This window comes from Scardinius erythrophthalmus (genome assembly GCF_964197995.2).
Source record: "Scardinius erythrophthalmus genome assembly, chromosome: 20".
Taxonomy (NCBI): Eukaryota; Metazoa; Chordata; class Actinopteri; order Cypriniformes; family Leuciscidae; genus Scardinius; species Scardinius erythrophthalmus.
Genome location: NC_138240.1, coordinates 35392342 through 35410352, shown reverse-complemented (window position 1 = coordinate 35410352; position 18011 = coordinate 35392342). Strand labels below are relative to the sequence as shown.

Sequence of the window (18011 nt, the reverse complement as noted above, 5' to 3'; positions counted from 1 at the left end):
TAGCAAGGGGTGGGTCTCACACCTTAGATAGTCTTTACTTTTTTGCATACAAAATGTAGTCAGTAGATCAACCAAGTTATTCAGCCAATACACTAACTTTACATTTCATCTGACATTCATTATGAAATTTAATTAGGAAATTAAAATATCCAGGTAAAATAAAATATATTCCAGACTTTTCAAGGGCCCTCTCTCCCCTTGGGGCCCTGGTATTCAGTGCTGGTTTTACCCCCAGTTCGACACCCCTGTCTGAGAGTCATAAAAGAGGAAGAATGCCCTCCCTTCACCGTCACACTCTGTAGGCACTCAGTATGAATGCTGACCTTTTCTTGCAAGAAAATACATAAAAAATAACATCTTATTCAGTGATATAATTTAGTTTGCCACAACAATTTTGCGTAGTCGGCGGGGTTACTTGGATGTGCCTCTTGGACCCGAAAACATTTATCTTCAGTTGAGATTACAAAGGAATGTGAGTCGCATGTTTATATTGTTTGTATTGTTTGTATTGTGGTATGTGAACAGGAAATTTATAAATGTTTGTATGGCAAGCCGTTTTAGCTTAAATTGTACCAGCGTTACTCGTCGTAATTGCATTTTTACTAGTAAGAATTAAATTAGAGAGCTCTACAATTGAATTGTTACTAGTAAGAATGCAATTGCAGAGCTCTTTTTATTCAATTCTTAGTAACAATTTAAATAGAGAGCTCTCTAATCCAATTATTACTAGTAACAATTCCAATTGGAGAGCTCTCTAATCCAATTATTACTAGTAACAATTCCAATTGGAGAGCTCTCTAATTCAGTTGTTACTAGTAAGAATGCAATTGCAGAGTTCTTTAATTCAATTACAGAGCTCTGCAATTATACATATCTTTAATTTGTTTTTTTACTAGTAATAATTGAATTAGAGAGCTCTCTAATTGTAATTGCTAATAGTAAGAATTGAATTGTAGAGCTCTCTAATTGAATTCTTACTAGTAAAAATGCAATTACGACGAGTAACGCTGTGTACAATTTAAGCTAAAACAGCTTGCCATGTTTGCACATCTGTATCCGTGCAGAGTGAGACTATGGCAAGCCGTTTTAGCTTAAATTGTACACAGCGTTACTCGTCGTAATTGCATTTTTACTAGTAGCAATTACAATTACAGAGCTCTCTAATTCAGTTCTTACTAGTAACAATTCCAATTAGAGAGCTCTACAAATGAATTTTTACTAGTCATATGTCTTCCATTTATTTTTTATTATGGAGCTCTACAATTGAATTGTTACTAGTAAGAATTACAATTAGAGAGCTCTACATTTCAATTATTACTAGTAACAATTACAATTACAGAGCTCTCTAATTGAATTTTTACTAGTAAAAAAACGAATTAAAGATATGTATAATTGCAGAGCTCTGTAATTGAATTAAAGAGCTCTTCAATTGGAATTGTTGTAATAACTGGATTAGAGAGCTCTGCAATTGCATTCTTCCTAGTAACAATTCAATTGTAGAGCTCCATAATTAAAAATGAATGGAAGTCAATGGAGACATATGACTAGTAAAAATTCATTTGTAGAGCTCTCTAATTGTAATTGCTACTAGTAAGAATTGAATTGTAGAGCTCTCTAATTGAATTCTTACTAGTAAAAATGCAATTACGACGAGTAACGCTGTGTACAATTTAAGCTAAAACAGCTTGCCATGTTTGCACATCTGTATCCGTGCAGAGTGAGACTATGGCAAGCCGTTTTAGCTTAAATTGTACACAGCGTTACTCGTCGTAATTGCATTTTTACTAGTAGCAATTACAATTACAGAGCTCTCTAATTCAGTTCTTACTAGTAACAATTCCAATTAGAGAGCTCTACAAATGAATTTTTACTAGTCATATGTCTTCCATTTATTTTTTATTATGGAGCTCTACAATTGAATTGTTACTAGTAAGAATTACAATTAGAGAGCTCTACATTTCAATTATTACTAGTAACAATTACAATTACAGAGCTCTCTAATTGAATTTTTACTAGTAAAAAAACGAATTAAAGATATGTATAATTGCAGAGCTCTGTAATTGAATTAAAGAGCTCTTCAATTGGAATTGTTGTAATAACTGGATTAGAGAGCTCTGCAATTGCATTCTTCCTAGTAACAATTCAATTGTAGAGCTCCATAATTAAAAATGAATGGAAGTCAATGGAGACATATGACTAGTAAAAATTCATTTGTAGAGCTCTCTAATTGTAATTGCTACTAGTAAGAATTGAATTGTAGAGCTCTCTAATTCAATTCTTACTAGTAAAAATGCAATTACGACGAGTAATGCTGGGTACAATTTAAGCTAAAATGGCTTGCCATATGTTTGCACATGTGTATCCGTGCAGAGTGAGGCAGGATGGGGGAGTTAGCTGAAGAGGGACCTTTTGACCTCAGAGGTCAGGATGCATCTAAATTTGTTGGTCCCAGTGTCAGAAGTAGTGATGAATAGCAGCATGTGCAAAAGTGTGCCAAAGGTAGTGCAAAACTGCTAGGAAAAGCAACAGCTGAAGGAGACCTTGGTAAAGAATATATAAGGTGTCGCACAGCACCTCCTCCTCGTCTTACACTCTGCAGGCTCTGAATGTCTGTATGACTGTCTGACCTTCTCTTGCAAGAGAATAAATTACTTTAAAAGACAATCTGACTCAGTGTCTCTTACGCAGTGATATTCAAGAAATTTTTGCCACAACAGGACGGTGACTGACGATCCTGGACTGAGCAGTTCCAGCCCTTCCTCGCACACTTAAGAGACGACGGGCCGACCGCCAGAGTCCGGGAGAAACACCACTGGAATCATCAGAAGAACTGAAGTGGCACAAAGTAAGACTGGTGAAAGACAAACTAAACTTATAAAGAGGTACCTGAGAGGTGAAAATTGTATCTCTCTAGAGACTATACTAAACTAGATGTACCGCATCGCGGTACAAAATATGACCGCCGCTCAGGCCTGCACTGGCTTTCCACAAAAATAAATGACGTGGAGTAATTTGGCTGTATTGCGTGTTTATGTATATACCTAAAAAAAGTAATAGTATGTGCATGTCTGTCTGTGTGTGTGTGTGTGTGTGTGTGTGTGTATGTGTGTGTCTGTGTGTGTGTGTGTGTGTGTGTGTGTCTGTGCGTGTATGTATGTGTGCGTACATGTGTGCGCGTGTGTATTTGTGTGTCTGTGCATGTGGATTTGTATGTGTGTGTGTATGGGTGTGTGTCTGTGCGTGTGGATGTCAGTGTGTGTGCATGCTTGCGTTTGTTTGTATTCCTGCATGTGTGTGTGTGACAGTATCATCCTAAACCAGCAACCCTTCGCTCAACAGCACCATCTACAGGCCGATGAGTGTACAGTCACTAAATGTGCACATAAATGAATTTATTTTATACCCCCCCATGGATGAAATTCTACAAAACTTAGCAGAGGATACCCCCAGAGGATGTCAAGTTAATCATACACATGAAATATGGTGCAGTTCTGAACATCTCCACTGAAGATAGGGGCGATCAAAGCAGAATAATATTGCATTTTCATTTTTTATGGGAGGGGCGCAAATCACAAATGAGTGATTATGGGCTAGGTTGATGTGGGCCCTTAAGAGCAACATACCATAACAATTACAAATGTTTACAATTACAAATTACAAAGCAATAACAAATGCATTTTTTTGGGTTTGGGGGGGCCCAGCGCGGGGGGGGGGGGGGGTGGGGTGAGTGGCCCCCGGGGACCAAACGAAATTTTTCCGTAGAAGTCTAGTGGGGCTACATGCTCACCAAATTTCATGTTCCCCGGTGTTTCGGTGTCCCTGGTATCGTTGACGAAAAATTTACGGGGGCCCCAGCGCAGGGGGGGGGAAGTGGCCCCCGGGGACCAAACGAAATTTTTCCATAAAAGTCTAGTAGACCAACATACCATAAAAATTTCTTCATCCTCGGTGCCACGGTTCAGGTAGTTATTTAGGAAAAACTGCATTTTTTGGGGTTTGGGGGGGGGGGGGGGTGAGTGGCCCCCGGGGACCAAACGAAATTTTTCCGTAGAAGTCTAGTGGGGCTACATGCTCACCAAATTTCATGTTCCCCGGTGCTTCGGTGTCCCTGGTATCGTTGACGAAAAATTTACGGGGGCCCCAGCGCAGGGGGGGGGAAGTGGCCCCCGGGGACCAAACGAAATTTTTCCATAAAAGTCTAGTAGACCAACATACCATAAAAATTTCTTCATCCTCGGTGCCACGGTTCAGGTAGTTATTTAGGAAAAACTGCATTTTTTTGGTTTTGGGGGGGCCCAGCGCGGGGGGGGAGTGGCCCCCGGGGACCAAACGAAATTTTTCCGTAGAAGTCTAGTGGGGCTACATGCCCACCAAATTTCATGTTCCCCGGTGCTTCGGTGTCCCTGGTATCGTTGACGAAAAATTTACGGGGGCCCCAGCGCGGGGGGGGGAGTGGCCCCCGGGGACCAAACGAAATTTTTCTGTAAAAGTCTAGTAGACGAACATACCATAAAAATTTCTTCATCCTCGGTGCCACGGTTCAGGTAGTTATTTAGGAAAAACTGCATTTTTTTGGGTTAAGGGGGGCCCAGCGCGGGGGGGGGGGGGGGGGGGTGAGTGGCCCCCGGGGACCAAACGAAATTTTTCCTTAGAAGTCTAGTGGGGCTACATGCCCACCAAATTTCATGTTCCCCGGTGTTTCGATGTCCCTGGTATCGTTGACGAAAAATTTACGGGGGCCCCAGCGCGGGGGGGGAAGTGGCCTCCGGGGACCAAACGAAATTTTTCCGTAAAAGTCTAGTAGACCAACATACCATAAAAATTTCTTCATCCTCGGTGCCACGGTTCAGGTAGTTATTTAGGAAAAACTGCATTTTTTGGTTTTGGGGGGGGCCAGCGCGGGGGGGGAGTGGCCCCCGGGGACCAAACGAAATTTTTCCGTAGAAGTCTAGTGGGGCTACATGCCCACCAAATTTCATGTTCCCCGGTGCTTTGGTGTCCCTGGTATCGTTGACGAAAAATTTACGGGGGCCCCAGCGCGGGGGGGGGGGAGTGGCCCCCGGGGACCAAACGAAATTTTTCCGTAAAAGTCTAGTAGACAAACATACCATAAAAATTTCTTCATCCTCGGTGCCACGGTTCAGGTAGTTATTTAGGAAAAACTGCATTTTTTTGGGGTTAAGGGGGGCCCAGCGCGGGGGGGGGGGAGTGGCCCCCGGGGACCAAATGAAATTTTTCCGTAGAAGTCTAGTGGGGCTACATGCCCACCAAATTTCATGTTCCCCAACATACCATAAAAATTTCTTCATCCTCGGTGCCACGGTTCAGGTAGTTATTTAGGAAAAACTGAATTTTTGGGGGTTTGGGGGGGCCCAGCGCTGGGGGGGAGTGGCCCCCGGGGACCAAACGAAATTTTTCCGTAGAAGTCTAGTGGGGCTACATGCCCACCAAATTTCATGTTCCCCGGTGCTTCGGTGTCCCTGGTATCGTTGACGAAAAATTTACGGGGGCCCCAGCGCGGGGGGGGGAAGTGGCCCCCGGGGACCAAACGAAATTTTTCCGTAAAAGTCTAGTAGACCAACATACCATAAAAATTTCTTCATCCTCGGTGCCACGGTTCAGGTAGTTATTTAGGAAAAACTGCATTTTTTGGGGTTTGGGGGGGCCCAGCGCGGGGGGGGGAGTGGCCCCCGGGGACCAAACGAAATTTTTCCTTAGAAGTCTAGTGGGGCTACATGCCCATCAAATTTCATGTTCCCCGGTGTTTCGGTGTCCCTGGTATCGTTGACGAAAAATTTAAGGGGGCCCCAGCGCGGGGGGGGGGGAAGTGGCCCCCGGGGACCAAACGAAATTTTTCCGTAAAAGTCTAGTAGACCAACATACCATAAAAATTTCTTCATCCTCGGTGCCACGGTTCAGGTAGTTATTTAGGAAAAACTGCATTTTTTGGGGTTTGGGGGGGCCCAGCGCCGGGGGGAGTGGCCCCCGGGGACCAAACGAAATTTTTCCTTAGAAGTCTAGTGGGGCTACATGCCCACCAAATTTCATGTTCCCCGGTGTTTCGGTGTCCCTGGTATCGTTGACGAAAAATTTACGGGGGCCCCAGCGCGGGGGGGGAAGTGGCCCCCGGGGACCAAACGAAATTTTTCCGTAAAAGTCTAGTAGACCAACATACCATAAAAATTTCTTCATCCTCGGTGCCACGGTTCAGGTAGTTATTTAGGAAAAACTGCATTTTTTGGGGTTTGGGGGGGCCCAGCGCGGGGGGGGAGTGGCCCCCGGGGACCAAACGAAATTTTTCCTTAGAAGTCTAGTGGGGCTACATGCCCACCAAATTTCATGTTCCCCGGTGCTTCGGTGTCCCTGGTATCGTTGACGAAAAATTTACGGGGGCCCCAGCGCGGGGGGGGAAGTGGCCCCCGGGGACCAAACGAAATTTTTCCGTAAAAGTCTAGTAGACCAACATACCATAAAAATTTCTTCATCCTCGGTGCCACGGTTCAGGTAGTTATTTAGGAAAAACTGCATTTTTTGGGGTTTGGGGGGGCCCAGCGCGGGGGGGGAGTGGCCCCCGGGGACCAAACGAAATTTTTCCTTAGAAGTCTAGTGGGGCTACATGCCCATCAAATTTCATGTTCCCCGGTGTTTCGATGTCCCTGGTATCGTTGACGAAAAATTTAAGGGGGCCCCAGCGCGGGGGGGGAAGTGGCCCCTGGGGACCAAACGAAATTTTTCCGTAAAAGTCTAGTAGACCAACATACCATAAAAATTTCTTCATCCTCGGTGCCACGGTTCAGGTAGTTATTTAGGAAAAACTGCATTTTTTGGGGTTTGGGGGGGCCCAGCGCGGGGGGGGAGTGGCCCCCGGGGACCAAACGAAATTTTTCCTTAGAAGTCTAGTGGGGCTACATGCCCACCAAATTTCATGTTCCCCGGTGCTTCGGTGTCCCTGGTATCGTTGACGAAAAATTCAGTAAGGTGACGGAAAAAAAAAAAAAAAAAACTTTGACAATCCCTATATGACCGCTTTCGCTAGCTACGCTAGCGGCGGTCATAATAACTACAGAGAATAACCAACCATCATGGGGATGTCCCAGAGTAAAAATTATCAGTATGACACACCGGTGTTTTGTCTGATGAGGAAATACGGGGTCAAATCTATGAGGGGCATTGAAGGGAAAGCGGTCATATAGGGCAGGGATTCCCAAAGTGTGGTACGCGCACCCCCAGGGGTACGCGAGCTACCACCAGGGGGTGCGCGAGAGGAAAAATGTAATGGCGGTCTGTTTTTTTAAGTGGGATTTTTCCATACAATAAAAAACATGAACAGTAAACATTTCCTTTGTAAATTCCTTTTCCTTTTATTTTAAATAAAAAAACTATAATTTATTAGTTTTTGATAAAACAAATACATATGAAATGCACAACGACACACCTAAAGTCGCTCACGCACATAGGCCTACAAGCAAACTCTACACACACGAGACCCGCGGAACTCCCCGCGCACATACTCATATGAGACGAGCGCGCGCACACACAAACTCTCCACGCACATACTTATAAAACGCGAGCACAACACACAAACTCGCGCACATACACATACTCAATGTGTCCCGAGCACACACACACAAACTCTCCGCGCACTTACTCATATGAGACGCGAGCACACACACACACACACACACACACACACACACACACACACACAATATCATAAAGATGTGGAAAAGTCGATCAAAAGTATGGCTACATTTCTCCAGGCTCGATGCCAACAGCGCGCGATGCAGTATTTGCGGTAAAATAATTGCTGCAAAGACCACGACGAATACGAATTATTTGCCACGACAAATATGATGAAGCCCTTGACAGTGCACGGAGTAAACATAAGAGCAGAAAGTGGCTCCGTCTTCGACTGGTAAATGAAGTTCTTTTGAAAATTTTATACATCAAAGAATCATGAAAAAAATTATAGTTTCCAAAATATTAAGCTGTTTTCATATTTCTGAAGGGTCATGTGACACTGAAGTAATGATTTTGAAAATGCATCTTTGACATCACATGAATAAATTACATTTTGAAACATATTCAAATAAGATTTAAAATTGTAATACTATTTCACAATATTACAAGTTTTACAGTATTTTTGATCAAACAAATTCAGCTTTGGTGAGCTCTTTATATATATATATATATATATATATATATATATATATATATATATATATATATATATATATATATATATAAAATATTTTTCAAAATATTGATGTTTATTTTATGTTTGAGCCTATGCTCTTTGTTACTTATGTTGTGGATCGTGTGAAGGCTAATTTTATTGTCGCACTTGAAAAGTATCAGATTGATCCTCGTTTTTATTTATTTTATCTATTTCGGAGCCTATTCTCTTTAATGTTGTGGATCGTTTGTAACTTCATTGCAATTTAATTCAATGTACTGTCATTCTAATTTCCATAACCGTTGTGTTATGATGATGATGCTAGCTCCACGGTCATTTAATATTGCTGCAATGTTTCTTTTACGCGGCTGAAAATAACCGTGCTTTCTACTGAGCCTGTGTCTGTCACTCGTCCTCTTAAAAGTGGAAGCTTGTGCGTAGCTTTGTTGCATTATATTGAAACTTTGTTGATGTTGATGTTGCTATTGTCATGCGTGTTCTGGTTATTTGCGCATGATTAAACATGAGTCTTTATATGGCGATAAAACAAAGTTTTGTTGCGTTATTTTTTTTAAGTGGGGATTGGGGGTGCGCCAACCCGGTTAGGACATAGAAGGGGGTGCGCAGGAAAAAAAGTTTGGGAACCGCTGATATAGGGATTGTCAAAGTTTTTTTTTTTTTTTTTTTCGTCACCTTACTGAATTTTTCGTCAACGATACCAGGGACACCGAAGCACCGGGGAACATGAAATTTGGTGGGCATGTAGCCCCACTAGACTTCTACGGAAAAATTTCGTTTGGTCCCCGGGGGCCACTCCCCCCCCGCGCTGGGCCCCCCCAAACCCCAAAAAATGCAGTTTTTCCTAAATAACTACCTGAACCGTGGCACCGAGGATGAAGAAATTTTTATGGTATGTTGGTCTACTAGACTTTTACGGAAAAATTTCGTTTGGTCCCCGGAGGCCACTTCCCCCCCCGCGCTGGGGCCCCCGTAAATTTTTCGTCAACGATACCAGGGACACCGAAACACCGGGGAACATGAAATTTGGTGGGCATGTAGCCCCACTAGACTTCTACGGAAAAATTTCGTTTGGTCCCCGGGGGCCACTCCCCCCCAGTGCTGGGCCCCCCCAAACCCCCAAAAATTCAGTTTTTCCTAAATAACTACCTGAACCGTGGCACCGAGGATGAAGAAATTTTTATGGTATGTTGGTCTACTAGACTTTTACGGAAAAATTTCGTTTGGTCCCCGGGGGCCACTTCCCCCCCCCGCGCTGGGGCCCCCGTAAATTTTTCGTCAACGATACCAGGGACACCGAAGCACCGGGGAACATGAAATTTGGTGGGCATGTAGCCCCACTAGACTTCTACGGAAAAATTTCGTTTGGTCCCCGGGGGCCACTCCCCCCCAGCGCTGGGCCCCCCCAAACCCCCAAAAATTCAGTTTTTCATAAATAACTACCTGAACCGTGGCACCGAGGATGAAGAAATTTTTATGGTATGTTGGTCTACTAGACTTTTACGGAAAAATTTCGTTTGGTCCCCGGGGGCCACTTCCCCCCCCCGCGCTGGGGCCCCCGTAAATTTTTCGTCAACGATACCAGGGACACCGAAACACCGGGGAACATGAAATTTGGTGGGCATGTAGCCCCACTAGACTTCTACGGATTTATTTCGTTTGGTCCCCGGGGGCCACTCCCCCCCCCGCGCTGGGCCCCCCTTAACCCAAAAAAAATGCAGTTTTTCCTAAATAACTACCTGAACCGTGGCACCGAGGATGAAGAAATTTTTATGGTATGTTTGTCTACTAGACTTTTACAGAAAAATTTCGTTTGGTCCCCGGGGGCCACTCCCCCCCCCCGCGCTGGGGCCCCCGTAAATTTTTCGTCAACGATACCAGGGACACCGAAGCACCGGGGAACATGAAATTTGGTGGGCATGTAGCCCCACTAGACTTCTACGGAAAAATTTCGTTTGGTCCCCGGGGGCCACTCCCCCCCCGCGCTGCCCCCCCCCAAAACCAAAAAAATGCAGTTTTTCCTAAATAACTACCTGAACCGTGGCACCGAGGATGAAGAAATTTTTATGGTATGTTGGTCTACTAGACTTTTACGGAAAAATTTCGTTTGGTCCCCGGAGGCCACTTCCCCCCCCGCGCTGGGGCCCCCGTAAATTTTTCGTCAACGATACCAGGGACACCGAAACACCGGGGAACATGAAATTTGGTGGGCATGTAGCCCCACTAGACTTCTACGGAAAAATTTCGTTTGGTCCCCGGGGGCCACTCCCCCCCCCACGCTGGGCCCCCCTTAACCCAAAAAAATGCAGTTTTTCCTAAATAACTACCTGAACCGTGGCACCGAGGATGAAGAAATTTTTATGGTATGTTCGTCTACTAGACTTTTACGGAAAAATTTCGTTTGGTCCCCGGGGGCCACTCCCCCCCCCACGCTGGGGCCCCCGTAAATTTTTCGTCAACGATACCAGGGACACCGAAGCACCGGGGAACATGAAATTTGGTGGGCATGTAGCCCCACTAGACTTCTACGGAAAAATTTCGTTTGGTCCCCGGGGGCCACTCCCCCCCCGCGCTGGGCCCCCCCAAAACCAAAAAAATGCAGTTTTTCCTAAATAACTACCTGAACCGTGGCACCGAGGATGAAGAAATTTTTATGGTATGTTGGTCTACTAGACTTTTACGGAAAATTTTTGTTTGGTCCCCGGGGGCCACTTCCCCCCCCGCGCTGGGGCCCCCGTAAATTTTTCGTCAACGATACCAGGGACACCGAAGCACCGGGGAATATGAAATTTGGTGGGCATGTAGCCCCACTACACTTCTACGGAAAAATTTCGTTTGGTCCCCGGGGGCCACTCCCCCCCCGCGCCCCCCCAAACCCCAAAAAATGCAGTTTTTCCTAAATAACTACCTGAACCGTGGCACCGAGGATGAAGAAATTTTTATGGTATGTTGGTCTACTACACTTTTATGGAAAAATTTCGTTTGGTCCCCGGGGACCACTTCCCCCCCCCCCTGCGCTGGGGCCCCCGTAAATTTTTCGTCAACGATACCAGGGACACCGAAACACCGGGGAACATGAAATTTGGTGAGCATGTAGCCCCACTAGACTTCTACGGAAAAATTTCGTTTGGTCCCCGGGGGCCACTACCCATCCCCCCCCCCCCCCCCCCCGCGCTGGGCCCCCCCAAACCCAAAAAAATGCATTTGTTATTGCTTTGTAATTTGTAATTGTAAACATTTGTAATTGTTATGGTATGTTGCTCTTAAGGGCCCACATCAACCTAGCCCATAATCACTCATTTGTGATTTGCGCCCCTCCCATAAAAAATGAAAATGCAATATTATTCTGCTTTAATCGCCCCTATCTTCAGTGGAGATGTTCAGAACTGCACCATATTTCATGTGTATGATTAACTTGACATCCTCTGGGGGTATCCTCTGCTAAGTTTTGTAGAATTTCATCCATGGGGGGGTATAAAATAAATTCATTTATGTGCACATTTAGTGACTGTACACTCATCGGCCTGTAGATGGTGCTGTTGAGCGAAGGGTTGCTGGTTTAGGATGATACTGTCACACACACACATGCAGGAATACAAACAAACGCAAGCATGCACACACACTGACATCCACACGCACAGACACACACCCATACACACACACACACATACAAATCCACATGCACAGACACACAAATACACACGCGCACACATGTACGCACACATACATACACGCACAGACACACACACACACACACACACAGACACACACATACACACACACACACACACACACACAGACAGACATGCACATACTATTACTTTTTTTAGGTATATACATAAACACGCAATACAGCCAAATTACTCCACGTCATTTATTTTTGTGGAAAGCCAGTGCAGGCCTGAGCGGCGGTCATATTTTGTACCGCGATGCGGTACATCTAGTTAAATACCATGATTTCCCTAGAGAAGGAACTTTAAGCGTCACTAGACTGACAGTAGTAAAAGACTCTGTTGTAGAGGGGAGTGGAAAACAGAAGGGCGGTTGTTATGCTAAACATGTGTGTGTGGATTGTAAGCCAACAATATTGTGCTGGTTAGAAGAGGCAGAACGCAGAGAAAGAAAGTCGAAGCAGAAGAAACTCCAATGTAGGAAAGTAGGGGAAATAAATAAAAATGAGGCAAAACCTAATAACCCTTCTCCTGTTCTGTCTGTTTCATTACCACTACCCTATCCTAATCCTGTGGTGAAGCTGCAAGCGTGGAAAATTAACCCAGACCTCGACTGCTCTCCAAACCTGAAAGCCCTTGAACCGGCAAAGATTGACGTGGTTGGACAAGAGGACTCAATAATGGACTTTCGACTATGGACTATAACTGATATGAAAGAAGCAATGGCCGATATGCCCAGGCCCAGTGACTCCGGGAAAAGATTTTCTGAGTGGCTGACTACTTTCTGTCAAGTATTCAGCCCCAGCTTGCCGGACCTGAGGAGACTGTTGTTTGTGAAACTGGGAGTGGCTGTCTGGCTTAAAGTGAGTGGTAAAGTGTCCATCGCGGACATCCGGAGAAAACACCCGGATTGGGAGAATCCAGCGAACGATGGCTATCGAGTAGCTATCAGTGACTTGGCAGATGCTTTTAAAGCTGCGTTCCCAACCAGAGTAGACATGTCAAAGATAAGCAACTGCTGCCAGGACAGAGAGGAATCTGTCCAGGACTATTACGACCGACTATGTGATGTTTTCAACAAACATAGCGGGATTGAAGAGGCTCAAAACAGAGGCCTCTGGGAATGTTACCTGCGAAGCTATTTCCTGAATGGACTGAGACAAGAGATCACACAAGCAGTAAAAGCAAAGTACATTGATTGGAGGAACGGGCCAATTGGTTCTGTTCTAGCTCATGCATTGCACGCTGAAGAACAACAGCTGGAAGAGGAGAAAAGCAAGATGAAACGAGGGTTAATTAAGCACCATGATTTCCCTAGAGAAGGAACTTTATCTGTTTCACTTTCATTACCACTACCCTATGTTTATCCTGTAGCGAAGCTGCAAGCGTGGAAAATTAACCCAGACCTCGACTGCTCTCCAAACCTGAAAGCCCTTGAACCGGCAAAGATTGACGTGGCTGGACAAGAGGACTCAATAATGTACTTTCAACCATGGACTATAACTGATATGAAAGAAGCAATGGCCGATATGCCCAGGCCCAGTGACTCCGGGAAAAGATTTTCTGAGTGGCTGACTATTTTCTGTCAAGAATTCAGCCCCAGCTTGCCGGAACTGAGGAGACTGTTGCCTGTGAAACTGGGAGTGGCTGTCTGGCATGAAGTGAGTGGTAAAGTGTCCATCGCGGACATCCGGCGAAAACACCCGGAGTGGAAGAATCCAGCGAACGATGGCTATCGAGTAGCTGTCAGTGACTTGTTGAATGCTTTTAAAGTGGCGTTCCCAACCAGAGTAGACATGTCAAAGATAAACAGTTGCTACCAGGGCAGAGAGGAATCTGTCCAGGACTATTACGACCGACTATGTGATGTTTTCGATAAACATAGCGGGATTGAAGAGGCTCAAAACAGAGACCTCTGGGAAAGTTACCTGCGAAGCTATTTCATGGATGGACTGAGACAAGAGATCACACAAGCAGTAAAAGCAAAGTACATTGATTGGAGGAACGGACCAATTGGTTCTGTGCTAGCTCATGCATTGCACGCTGAAGAACAACAGCTGGAAAAAGAGAAAAGCAAGATGAATCGAGGGTTAATTAAGCACCATGATTTCCCTAGAGAAGGAACTTTATCTGTTTCATTACCACTACCCTATGTTTATCCTGTAGCGAAGCTGCAAGCGTGGAAAATGAACCCAGACCTCGACTGCTCTCCTCCAAACCTGAAAGCCCTTGAACCGGCAAAGATTGACGTGGCTGAACAAGAGGACTCAATAATGGACTTTCGACTATGGACTATAACTGATATGAAAGAAGCAATGGCCGATCTGCCCAGGCCCAGTGACTCCGGGAAAAGATTTTCTGAGTGGCTGACTACTTTCTGTCAAGTATTCAGCCCCAGCTTGCCGGACCTGAGGAGACTGTTGCTTGTGAAACTGGGAGCGGCTGTCTGGCTTAAAGTGAGTGGTAAAGTGTCCATCGCGGACATCCGGCGAAAACACCCGGAGTGGGAGAATCCAGCGAATGATGGCTATCGAGTAGCTATCAGTGACTTGGCGGATGCTTTTAAAGCTGCGTTCCCAACCAGAGTAGACCTGTCAAAGATAAGCAACTGCTGCCAGGGCAGAGAGGAATCTGTCCAGGACTATTACGCCCGACTGTGTGATGTTTTCAACAAACATAGCGGGATTGAAGAGACTCGAAACAGAGGCCTCTGGGAATATTTTCTGCTAAAATATTTCATGGATGGACTGAGACAAGAGATCACACAAGCAGTAAAAGCAAAGTACATTGACTGGAGGAACGGACCAATTGGTTCTGTTCTAGCTCATGCATTGCACGCTGAAGAACAACAGCTGGAAGAAGAGGAGAAAAGCAAGATGAAACGAGACAAAGTCCTGTATCTAGCCTCGATGCAACTATCTGGAAGAAGAAGGGGCAGAGGAAGACGAGGGGGAAACTTTACCAGCAAAGGATGCTTTATTTGCAAAGCACAAGACCATAACCTCAGAGACTGCACCAAGTGTCGACTGTGCAAAGAAGACGGGCACTGGGCGGCTGACTGTCCTTACAGTGCATAAGCAAACCGAGAGCGAGAGACGGAAAGCAGGAGGGAGGAGGTCTGGGCGCGCAGATAAGGGAAGTGAAAACACCATAGCTATACACACACACACACACACACACATACACTGATTACACTGCAATGAAGAAAATGCTTGCTATGTTTCTCTTATATCTGGCTATTGTATAACTTAAATTACAGAAGGGTTCTTTTACTGGAGGGTTCATGGGTATCGTTTACCGTAGAGAGTGGTATAGTGATATACGACCATGTGATTTGCAGTGTTTACTGTTTACTGTCTAATACTGTAATATCTACCTGTCCATTTCTGCTTCAGGACATCAAATTACTTATCGGTTACTGAACCTCTAAATTGTGCGACACAGTCAGGGCACACTTTAACTCATGAACTCATTACGTCCCAGCATGTCCTACTCCCTTAATGGGCCGAGATTTAATGTGTACTTTGGGCCTGACATTGATAGCCAGCCCTGTTGCTTGTTAGAAACTCCACAATGGGCTTATGAATGGCGTGTTAAAGACATAAAATGGGCTTCATTTATGTGTCAAAGAGCGAAGGACAGGGTTAAACCACAGAGCTTTACACCGCACATCACATGTCGTGGATGACAGAGGCAAAAGTCTATGAAGATGAATGGGTGGCAAAACCAACCAGTGATACCTAGTGTTTTAACTATATGTGTTGGAATGATCACATGTTTTCTCTGTCTGTAAGCTTGACAAAGCATCAGTGTTGTTTATATCTGGTGGCTGGATCCAAACCGCATTTATCTTTAGCTAATGATGAGGACCAATTTAATGATGTATGTCCAAAACCAGTGAAATCTGATGATGACACAACCAGCAGAAGTTAGAGTGAAATGTATTAATTGAGTTAAGATATGTTTTTCCTATTCTGAACATATGTATTTCTTGTTTATATTGAAGTGACTGTGCGATAACTGTGTTTATTCATTTAACCCGGCTTCAGATAAAGTCTTTACTTGCTTGCTATACACTTAAGGGACTATCCCCATAAAAACAGCCTAAGCTTTTTCCTTTAAAACCTTATTTCACAAGTTTAAGAGAGTGATCATTTTTATGAAAATCAGAGATGAAGAGTATAAGTGTGATGTAATGACTTCAATTTGCTGTATTATTATTTTAGTAATCAATGAATGATAAAACGAGGGGAATTGTGGAAGAAATTTAATATGTTCTATATGTTTGCATTTTCTTGTATTCATAATCTTAGAAACATGATGGTTATTAGAATAAGGTAATAAAATGCACGAGGATTGCATGTCCCATGATTCTCTGCTACATTGATAGAACAAAAAACTGTTATTAACCCTTATGAATGTATGTACTGTATGTGTATGACCTTGTATGACTTGATAAAAAGAAATGTGTGACTATATATGACAGAGACAGAGTAGTAGGTAGTATATCATAAACAAGTGTTAGTTATGGCTGAGACATATCTTCATTTAGCCTTGAGGAATACCCTTGGGGGAGTCAGGACTGTGAAGAAGGACGGATGCCCTCCTCTAGTGGTCACACTCTGTATGACTGTATGACCGCTGGCCTTTCTTGCAAGGGAATAAATAATCTTTAAAGACAATTGTTGCATGTTTGTCTCTTATTCAGTAATAGAAAATTGTTTGCCACCACAGGCTTCACATCAGTCATGAACTGAGTTAGGGCCTTTTGTAACCCTTGTGTGACATTATGGATATTTTTGTCAGTTTTTACTTACATTTTTTTTATCATTTTGCCTGTGTTAATGCCAAGTGCATACATTTTGGCACAGGTGTGTATTTTTATTGGAATTTTACTATTTCACACCCATTTCCTTTAAAAATCTATTTTAGACTAGTAACACAAAATAGTTCCTCAAAATAGGATCTTTTGGACAAAAATGTCCCCATTGAAACTGCAATTTTTAATCCCAGGGCCATTTAACTATAAAATGATGCAATCTTTGTTAATAGGCTTTCATTCTGTTGGCAAGGCTTAAAATTTTTCATTTTTAATTAATTTTTTTTTTTTTTACAATTTTTCTTTTTTACCAGAAGGTGTCATTTTCAAACTACATTTTTCAAGACTATAAAAGAGAAAGGATGCCCTTCCTTCACTGTCACTCTGTATGACCGCTGATATTTTCTTGCAAGGAAATAAATAATCTTTAAAGACAATTGGACATGTTTGTCTCTTATTCAGTGATATCATTTTGTTTGCCACAACAGAAATCTAAAAAGATATTCTAGTGACAAGGCAGAGGGATGTATTTCATCTCCAAACAGCATCACAAAGGTCTGTCATGTAGAAAAATGATCATCCATATACTTATAAAAAAAAAAATCTCAGGCAAGCAGAAATCAATCATAATGTACACATCTCTAAAGGGATTAACGTCTTTTAACCTCGGAAGCCATCAAGCAATGATGTGATTGCAGAGGAGCGTTGAACTATAAGAGAGAAGCCAAAGATCACACTTTTACAGTGAACCACTTAAAATCCCAACACCAAAATTGCTCCAGACATCATCTACCATTGTGTTGCTGCTGTAATACTAGTGGGAAAAGATTAAGTATAAAAATGTTCTTTAATGACCCAGTTAGGTCCCTCCTCCTGAATCATGTCACATTCAAACATACAGATCACAAACTACAAAAACCACACCACCGGTTCAAACCAAGAAGATGATGTCTCTGAAGAGGCTGTTGCTCGAGAGGTAATTCAAGCATTTTTTTTACAGGTCAAAACACTCTGGAAATGCAAAGTGTTGTGGAAATAATTCTATTCGAAAAGTGAGGAGGAAGGAGACAAGTAGAACCTTTGTAAAGTCAAAGTATCAAGAAATTGCAAGAAATTGGCATTCACATACAGAGAGCATCTGATATGAGAAGGCAAGGGGTTAGTTCCCTTTGCCAAGGTCTGCATCTGTCTCAAAAGATCGCCTTGGTTACCTTAAAAGGAAACGTCTTTGTTCAAGATCTCTTGTCTAACATAAATTCTATCTAGACAGAACAATACCATGTCTGCAAAAGTTTCCTGTTCTTAGCAGCTGCTCGAATTCACACAT

The 18011-nt window shown here is 43.7% G+C and overlaps 1 protein-coding gene across 1 annotated transcript; it reads left to right on the top strand.

Moving 5' to 3' along the window:
* The first annotated feature begins 288 nt into the window (after positions 1–288).
* Positions 289–17107, top strand: LOC308680721 (uncharacterized protein). The gene is made up of 3 exons (XM_081349001.1): positions 289–472; positions 2718–2845; positions 12447–17107. Exon 3 carries the CDS (start codon positions 12546–12548, stop codon positions 14940–14942), a length of 2397 nt encoding a protein of 798 aa, XP_081205127.1. The 5' UTR covers positions 289–472; positions 2718–2845; positions 12447–12545; the 3' UTR covers positions 14943–17107.
* The last annotated feature ends 904 nt before the right edge of the window (positions 17108–18011 follow it).

Coding starts and splice junctions, on each gene's coding strand:
- LOC308680721 (XM_081349001.1), top strand. CDS start 12,546: ATGGACTTTCGACTATGGACTATAACTGATATGAAAGAAGCAATGGCC.